At 48.5% G+C, this 9,718-nt stretch overlaps 1 protein-coding gene across 1 annotated transcript; it reads right to left on the bottom strand.

Annotated features, from left to right (window-relative positions):
- Positions 1-3,460: 3,460 nt before the first annotated feature.
- Positions 3,461-7,348, bottom strand: LOC135379078 (uncharacterized protein K02A2.6-like). The gene has a single exon (XM_064612331.1). The coding sequence runs from the start codon at positions 7,346-7,348 to the stop codon at positions 3,461-3,463; it is 3,888 nt and encodes a 1,295-aa protein (XP_064468401.1).
- Between the last annotated feature and the right edge of the window lie 2,370 nt (positions 7,349-9,718).

Raw genomic sequence — 9,718 nt, 5'->3', positions numbered from 1 at the left:
TCGCCAAGCTCATTATACGAGCAGGCGTGTCAACCATTCCTACAAGTGCGAGCCATTTTTCTGTCACACAAACGCATTCTTTCACTCCTTCTACCCGCGCGCCATCAAACTTTGGAATTCATTGCCCGAGGGAACCGCATCCATCCATGATCATTCATCCTTCAAATCTGCAGCAGCGCATCACCTTTCCTCGCAGCGAAAATAATCACCTTATTTTGTACTTTAAATTTTGCACTTGTCTGTGCTGTTTGGCCTCCCAGTTACATTGTTTATTCGTTATTGTTACTGTTGTTATCGTGATTGTTATAATTTTCTTCGTATTCCCTTCACCCATGTAATGCCTTCTGGCCTTTGGGTTACTAACAATAAATAAATAAACAATAAATAAATGTATAGAGCGATTTTGGTATTCTAGAGCTCCTTTACCATCTTGTTGTACATTGGGAAACGAAGGAACGACAGATAACAGCCGGAAGGACGGGGGGAAGAGGATGCCAGGATGCGCCCTGGATCGGCTCCAAGAGCAAATGTGTCTGAGAAGGCGTCTGATAATCCACGAAAACAGGTTGTGGACTCGAGTCCACCTCCTCCTAGTATTCACCGTGACCACCGGCGATCGAACGCTGCATCCACTTGGCCATGCTGCTGGTGCCGTATCATATTGCGGTATGCAGAGACAAGCTGCTTGTGCATTGTAAGGGCACGACGCCCTTATTACTCCGGTGTAACCAAGCGAACAACAATGCAGGCTTGTTTCGTGGTTCTGTTCTTTATTTTTGTATCTATGACATATCTGGTAATAAAGTTCAAGGAGGAAAGTTCACGAAGTTGAGGTAGACTAAGGTAGACTACTGGTCCAATATTGGACCCATATGGGTTGCCAAGATTGCCAATATTTGACCAATATGGGGAGTGCAACCAGGCTCCATATTGGACCAATATGGGCTGCCCATATTGGCAAGCCCATTTTGCGCCAATATTTCTGTGATAACACCAACGGGGAGTCCGTGTAATAATGAAGCATTATCCTGTATTATTCACCATTGATAATAGTTTTCTGCGATTTTTGCTTTTGTATTTCTGAGGATCTAATTAATCCACGTTGCACATGATCACAAAAAAAAACAAAAAACGAAGAACTACGCCCGTCTTACTGAAGGACACAAACAGTCCCATGAAACTGCCAATGCCAAAGATCCCTTCGTTGGGATCACAATATTCTGTGAACTACAAATTTCCAACCCGCTCCGAGAATACAAAGGAGCGAAACACTCTCGTGACGGTGACGGACATACGCCAGAGCAATTCACACTGCTTGGAGCAACTTGAAAGCACCTAATTTTATAGAAGAGCCATCCCTTCCTATCAGACATTGTGTTTTTTACTTCACCTGCCGCAATTCCGTTATCATTACAGCAACCAGCGACATTTTAGCCCTATGTCCGTTAGCCCTAACGTCCGTTCGAGCTGTCGCGCATGCGCATTAGCTGTAGGACGCGTGATTTCGCTCAAGCAACCCGCTCGCTCTCAGTCGGCTGGATCGATTGGCATTGGCATCGCGAAGGAAGATGGCGGCTATTTCCAGAACGTGGAATGTTGTGTTGTCGAATTCTAGCGAACGTTACATTGGGATTGCCAAGTACGTTGACTGTTTCGAACAATGTGTATCATCTGCGGGCAGTTGTTAGATGTAACGATGTCCTGAATTGGGTATATCACACGCTTCAACGTTCAATCTTGCCGTGCTGCTTTGACATTTGTGCAACACGGGTACGTACCATTTTCTGTATTTTCAGGCAATATGGGGTGTACGCGGGCAATATGGGGCCCATATCGCCAGGATTTTCCCAATATTGGCTCAAAGTGGGCAATATGGTGCGCATATTACCAGGATTTTCCCAATATTGGCTCAATCTTGGCACTATGGGACCCATATTGCCCATTTTCAGCCAATATGGGGAAAATCTTGGCGAAACGGGTCCGATATTGGACCCGTATCGCCAATGACCATCCAATATGGGCCCAATATTGTGTGCTGCTTGGTGTGTCTCTAGCCGTGGAACAGCGACGCATCATCGAGTTCCTTGTGCGTCAAACCGGCTGAGATTTCGGAAATATGACAGGTACGGTATGGGGAACAAACGTCAAGGGGATGCCAAGTGGAAAGTGTACGAATGGTGCAGACAGTTTAGCGAAGGAGGGGAAGTCGCAAAGTATTGTAGTGCAAAGTCGGTGCGGGATGGGTTTATAGAGCCCTCTTTTTTTTTATGAGAAGGGAGCGCGCAGGGCAGTCTCTGAGGAGATGCTGAACCGGTTTCAATCCGTAGAGGACGAATTTTCACACTGAATCATCACATGCGATGAAACCAGGATGCATTATTTCCACAAATAGAAGCAGTAGCTCACTTTGTTGGGGTTGTTCTTCTCTTGCAGTTGGGTAGTTTCATTTTAAATCGAACAACGTATAAAAGTCGTATTTTTTAATTCGCCGAGAAAAAATATATGTTAGAGGACAGTTCAAACGACGCAAATCGCGCCACGTGCGATGGTCGTGCGTGTAGTAGTTCCCGCGTAGGAGAGGGGGAAAGCCGGAGGCTGCTTGGGCGTGCTTTCTTCTGGTCCGACTTTGACGGGATCTAGCACCGCTAATTTTATGTCTACGAACTGGAGGTTTTTTGTGATTATAGGCTGCACCATAGACACTGTCGACAGTCACCCACAGAACTCTGAGAGCCACAGATTTTCTGTTAAAAAATGCCAAACTTGGCGTAAACGTTCAAAAAGGCCAAACTTTGTTACCAATTTGCTTCATGACGGAACCTCTGAGAACATCGAGCTTAGTACCATTCGATAGGACATTGAAAGAGCTTTCGTGCTGTATAGAGCTCATTTTTTCAGCCCAGTTGTTTCTGCGTTATTAGCTTGAGAATCACACATGGTAGGCAAAAATTGCCAATGTTGCATCTCAGTTTTCTCAAAAATGCCATCTTCGATTTCCTTGATTATTTTTCAAAAGGTGGCGTCATGTCTCTACTTTAGACGCCAAGTGAGACAATCTTTTATTTTTACCTGAGAGACGCGCAGCGATTTTTTTTGTCAGGCAAGGTGCACGAGGCTGCGGCCTTGCGCGCCCCACCCACGAGGACGCGACCTTCAACCTCTTCTTTGCTACATGTGTCCCGCTTGTCGTAGTCGGCGTAGGATAGGTTCCACGGAGTACGGAAGCGACACTTTAATATATATATATGAACATGGGTTACATGGCAGTCGTGTTGCAGTCGTGTTACACTCGCGTCTTGCCTCGACGGAGTCCCCTTCCAAAAACAGCCCCGTCTCGCGCACGTCGAGCACGGCTCCCGCCAGAAACACTCTCCCCCTCGGTCCCGTGGCGCCATCTGTTGGTGCGCCTTTTAACCATTCACGACACCCCCCTTTCTTTGGAGTCTTGCACTACACTGACTCACAAGTTCAAGCGCACCGGTGGTCGAACCGTACGGCCGCCACGGGTTCGCTTAGGTGTCCCATTTCCTGATCTTGGTTCCTGGACGCATGTCCGCACAGGCCAGTTCGCTTTTGGTTCCAAGGGCTGGAGATGGCTCTGCGTGCGCCTCTGTAATCCCGACGTCGTCTCCACAACGTAGGACCTTGGTTCCTTTGCTGCTTTTACAATTTTTCCGTGTGCGGCAGTTCCCACCAATATCTTTACACTGCTATCCGGCTGCAGAGGTTCTCTCTCTTGCGCTCTGTAGCGTCTGTTGTAATGTTTTGCATAGCCCTCTCTGTATTGACGGTTCCGAGCTCTGAAGTCATCATAGTGCCAGTGTGGTTCTAGGGATTTGGCAGGAGCTGGAACATTAGTCTTTATTTTTCTTCCCATCAGTAGTTCAGTGGGAGTGTAGCCCTCTGGTCCCGGTGTGGCTCGATGTGCCATCAGAGCTTGTTCAATTTCAGGTGTCTTTGTTAGGAACTGCTTGGCCAGTTGCACAGTACGCTCCGCTGCTCCGTTGCTTTGAGCATAGTAAGGGCTTGACGTCCTGTGTAAGATGTTCCACTCCTTCATGAACGCCCGAAATTCTGCTGACGCAAATTGAGGTCCGTTATCCGATCGTACAACATCGGGAACCCCGAAGCGCGCAAATATTGGCTTGAGACCCCTGATGACATCTGTAGTTGTTGTCGCTTTCAACTTGATGAGCTCGAAGAAACGTGAGTAATAGTCCACTATTACTAAGTAGTTTTCGCCTTGTAGTGTGAAAAGGTCCATGCCTATTTCCTCCCACGGTCGTTCCGGAAGTGGCGTCAGGAGGAGTGGTGCTCGCCCTGGTTTCCTGTGTTCCTGGCAGATGGAACACCTGCGTACGAAGTCTTCTATGTGAGCGCCTATACTTGGCCACCATATTGCTGTCCTTGCTCGTGCTCTGCATCTTGAAACTCCCTGGTGTCCAGCATGAATGTTGGATAACACTTCCTTGCGGAGGAGAGATGGTATGACCATTCGGTCACCCTTGAACAGGAGCCCTTCCACGACGCAGAGTTCAGCTGAGCATTCTGCATATCTTCGTTCCTCGCAAGGCAGAGTTTTTTGGTCGGGCCAGCCCTCGGAGCAGTGTTTAACGACTCGAGATAATGTGGGATCTTTCGCGGTTTCGGTCTTGATGCGTGTGAGCATGTCGGCTGATGCTGGTAAAAGTTCCATCGTCAAGACCTCGTATTGACTCACTGCTTCTTCCAAATCACATGTAGCTTCAGTGTCTATATTTACCAAAGGACTCCGAGAGAGTACATCGGCCGTGTGCATGTCCTTGCCAGGAACGTGTGACACCGAAAAATCAAATTCCGACAGACGCATGCGGAACCGTTGCAAACGTGGACTTAATTGGTCGATCCTCTTCGAGGTGAGAAGAGGCACCAAAGGCTTGTGATCTGTTTCTATGTGATACCGTAGGCCCAGGAGATAAGTTCTGAAATGGGAGCTTGCCCAGGTGATGGCCAAGGCCTCCTTTTCTATTTGGGCGTACCGTTGTTCCGTTTCAGTGAGAGCTCTGGAAGCATAAGCGACAGGTCGTCGCTGGCCCTGCGTCTCCTGTAAGAGGACAGCCCCGAGCCCATATGACGAAGCATCCACTGAGAGTGTATGTGGCTCACGTGGGTTGTAGTGCACAAGCACTGGCGTTTTAGTGAGGGATTCTTTGATGTGGTCAAAGGCACGTTGCTGTGCATCACCCCACTGCCACATGGCGTCTTGACGGAGAAGATCCCTGAGAGGTTTGCTTTGCTCAGCAAGTCCCGGAAGAAACTTGGCCAAATGGTTCACCATACCCAAGAAGGACCGCACTTCTGAAACGTTTTGCGGTGGTCGCAGCTGTATGACGGCTTTGAGTTTTTCGGGATCCACCTTGATGCCTTGATCTGAGACGATATGTCCAAGGAATTTGACCTCATTCCTGCTAAACGCACATTTCTTAGTGTTTAGAGTGATGCCGGCATTCTGCAGGCGACTAAGCACTCTCTGAAGGTTTTGGTCGTGCTCATCCTTTGTTCTACCGAAGACGATTATGTCATCTTGCAAGCAAGCTTGGCCTTCCAGTCCCTCCAGGATGCGGTGCATTTCACGTTGAAAAAACTCTGGTGCGGTTGATATTCCGAAGGGAAGTCTCTGGAATTGGAAGCGCCCAAAGGGGGTCAGGAAAGTTGTGTACTCCTGAGACTCTCTGGCCAAAGGAGCCTGCCAGTAGCCTGCTCTTGCATCCAGTTTGCTGAAGATTTGTGCCTCCGAAAGTCTCGCCAGGCTTTCTTCGACCGTTGGCATCAACACACGTTCTCGCACTATTTGTCTGTTGAGCTCAGTGTAATCTATGCATATACGCAGTTCGCCGTCTCGTTTCCTTGCTACAACCATAGGGGCGCACCACTCAGTAGCCCTGTCTATGCGGACTATCACACCCAGTTCTTGCATACGTTTGAGTTCATTTTCAACGTTGGGCAGGAGTGGAATGGGCACTCTTCTCGGATAGGTTACGGCGTAAGGTTTTGCCTCAGGCAGGAGTGTTATCTTGTATGGAGTTTTCATCAGTCCCAGTCCTGAAAGGAGCTTGGGGTAGTCCTTAAGAACTTCTTTGGCATCCAAAACTCCACTCGGTGTTGTGGAGACTTCATGTAGGTGCTTTAGGACCTCCAGTGCTTTGATGCCGGGTCGGCCTAACAGGGCTTCCCGTAAGCCAGTGACGACAAAGACCTCCTCCTGTACAGTTTGATGTCTCCACTTGATTATAGTCTTTACCTGCCCCAGGGTGTTCATAGCATTTTGACCTGGACCCAAAAGGACTTTGGTGGGGTACTTCAACTCGCCCATTTCTTTAGAGTACAGGCATTGGGGTATTACTGATACGTCAGCCCCGGTGTCAACTTTGAATGTGATGTCTCTTCCTCCCACTGTGGCTTGAATCCTCCATGGCTCGGAGCTCGACTCTGTAAGCACTTCTCCCACGTAGATCTCTTCCAGTGCTGCGCTATAGTGGGGCTGACTCTTTTGAGGTGTCTTGGGGAATTGCGAAGACTTGCAAACTGAGGCAAAATGACCTTTTTTTTTACAGTTGTTGCAGATTTTGTCGTGCGCCGGGCACTGAGGTCGTTTGTGGGGTCGTGCATTTCCGCACCACCCGCATGAACGCGTGCTGGACTGCGACGTCTTTTTCTTGTCCTGGCGCGGTCGGGTCCTTCCTGCCCGTACTTCGTCAACGGTTTGCTCGCCTTTATCTTGGGCCCGTATGTCCTTCTGCTGCAGCTTTACTGTCTCGCTGTTTCTAGCTGCCGTTACTGCCGTTTCCAGAGTCAATTCCGGGTTTAACTGAAGACGTTCCGACAGTTGAACATCTGACAGACCGACGACTAAACGGTCTCGTATCAGTTGTTCTTTTAGTTCTCCATACTGGCAGCGATCTGCCATCTTGTGCAGATCCGTTATGAAAACGTCAACGGTCTCATGGGACTCCTGCCGACGACGGTTGAACTTTGCTCGTTCATATATGACGTTTACTCGAGGCTCGAAGTGCTTTTCGAATGCCGTTGTGACTGCAGCGTAACTTTTGTTTTGTTCCGGCGTCAGTTTCAACGAGCACAGTATGTCTTCCCCTTCGCGTCCCATCGCATACAAGAAAGTATTTACTTGGGTTTCTTGGGGACGGAGGTGCAGCTCCGTGATGATTCTGTAACGTTCCCACCTTATGAACCAGGTTTTCCACGAGTGAGGGTGCCGAAAGTCAAATTTTTCGGGCAGTTGTACCGACAACGGGTTGAAAAAGTTTGCTGGGACGCTCTGCGTTCCTTGTGCGTTTTCCTCTTCCGCCATCTTGGTTGTAGAGCTCAGTCATAGCCCTTCACTGCTTACTTGATGCTTTATGAAGATGAACAACTTCATCCCACCGCTGCCACCATGTCGTAGTCGGCGTAGGATAGGTTCCACGGAGTACGGAAGCGACACTTTAATATATATATATGAACATGGGTTACATGGCAGTCGTGTTGCAGTCGTGTTACACTCGCGTCTTGCCTCGACGGAGTCCCCTTCCAAAAACAGCCCCGTCTCGCGCACGTCGAGCACGGCTCCCGCCAGAAACACTCTCCCCCTCGGTCCCGTGGCGCCATCTGTTGGTGCGCCTTTTAACCATTCACGACACCGCTGACGGAGAAATCAATGACCACACTGCGTGAGCTTGTTGTAGTGTCCCCGGAGCATCACTTTACGTTTACCCAATCGTCTCTCAGTTCCGTCAGGCTCAGTTGCCTGTGAGCCCTTGACGAGAAGCCCCAGTTCGACGAACATGCCGACAAAGCAGTGAGAAGAAACGAAGCGCCTCGTAGAGATCTTAATCCACTGGTAACATCTTAGCTTTTGTTTCAGGTTGCCGCCAGTCCCCCAGGCAGTGTGAAAGGCACATCCTTTTCATTGGTAAACGAACGAAAATTGAAAGTTTCGAAAAACGTAAAATGTGCCCATTGCGAGACCCCTGCAGGTGGTGGCTGCCACCATTGGATTAGCATCATCCGATAGCTTTAGACATGACCTTTCACATGATATAAAGTGACTGGGTTCAAGCGCATTCTTTGTCCGCCTAGTATCGCAAAACCACGAGTGGTACGCGAAAATTTTGCATGTTCGATCTTAATTATTTCTAAAAAGCCGGAATATTTTTCACGATTTATTCCACAGGGGCAGAATTATGCCGGTACTTTGCGCTGCTGGTAAAATACCTTTTGTCTTTTTGATTGAGACGTAGGTCTACCTTTCCGCGGAGCGATTTTTCCAGACAAAGGTGCTCTTTTATGTTTACGAGCGCGTTATGCTTCGTAGTCTTTGCTTTGTAATTTAATGCCCAGATGTTGCATTATGTACTTATTTTGCACTTATGGTACGTATGTTTATTTTTTCCTTTGGAGACGCAGGGCAATACTTTCGTGGGCGACTTGAACTTGCTATTACGCACTTTCATGGGAGTCGCACGCACGACGTGTGCGTATACGCACGTGCGCATATTCACTATTCTCCCGCACATGTGCTTGAGGCAATACACATACGCACACTATGAGGCTGTCGTGCGAGTTAATATTAAGAAGGCAGAACTACGGCCACAGGGGACAGAAAGTTACAACATCTGAGAATACAAACTTGTGGTAGCGGGGTTGCAGTCGCCTCTTAGCTTGGGCGCAATATGTGATAGTGCCGAAGGTGTGGATGCTCTCTTTAATTAGTTTTATGCTCCGTAGCGTTATTTCAGAACCACGACGAGTGGTACAAAACCCGTAAGACGGCTGTGATGACAGTTGCTGCTCTCAAGTATAACACGTTAGCCCTCACCGAGATGTGTCAGTGTCACCGTGGGAATCAAAATTTCCGACAGAACAACGCACAACTAAAATCCCTCGTTTCCGGTAGCCGTAGGTACCTTAAACCCTCGGTGTGGTCTTCAGTAGTCCTTCTGGCATCGATGCGCTTGAACCCATTCATTTTATATCATGTGAAAGGACATGTGTAAAGCTATCGGATGATGCTAATCCAATGGTGGCAGCCACCACCTGCAGGGGTCTCACAATGGGCACATTTTACGTTTTTCGAAACTTCCGTTTTTCGTTCTTTTACCAATGAAAAGGATGTGACTTTCACACTTCCTGGGGGACTGGCGGCAACCTGAAACAAAAGCTAAGATGTTACCAGTGGATAAAGATCTCTACGAAGCGCTTCGTTTCTTCTCACTGCTTTGTCGGCACGTTCGTCGAACTGGGGCTTCTCGTCAAGGGCGCACAGGCAACTCATGTACTCTCCCACGGTTTGAATGAGCCTGACGGAACTGGGAGGCCATTGGGTAAACGTAAAGTGATGCTCTGGGGACACTACAACAAGCTCACGCAGTGTGGTCATTGACTTCTCCGTCAGCGGGACACTTGTAGCAAAGAAGAGGTTGAAGGTCTCGTGCTCGTAGGTGGGGCGCGCAAGGCCGCAGCCTCGTGCACCTTGCCTGACAAAAAAAATCGCTGCGCGTCTCTCAGGTAAAAATAAAAGATTGTCTCACTTGGCGTCTAAAGTAGAGACATGACGCCACCCTTTGAAAAATAATCAAGGAAATCGAAGATGGCATTTTTGAGAAAACTGAGATGCAACATTGGCAATTTTTGCCTACCATGTGTGATTCTCAAGCTAATAATGCAGAAACAACTGGGCTGA

This window comes from Ornithodoros turicata, chromosome 1 (genome assembly GCF_037126465.1).
Source record: "Ornithodoros turicata isolate Travis chromosome 1, ASM3712646v1, whole genome shotgun sequence".
Lineage (NCBI taxonomy): Eukaryota > Metazoa > Arthropoda > Arachnida > Ixodida > Argasidae > Ornithodoros > Ornithodoros turicata.
The sequence above is the reverse complement of the archived record's forward strand: the minus strand, read 5'-3'. Positions and strand labels throughout refer to the sequence as shown.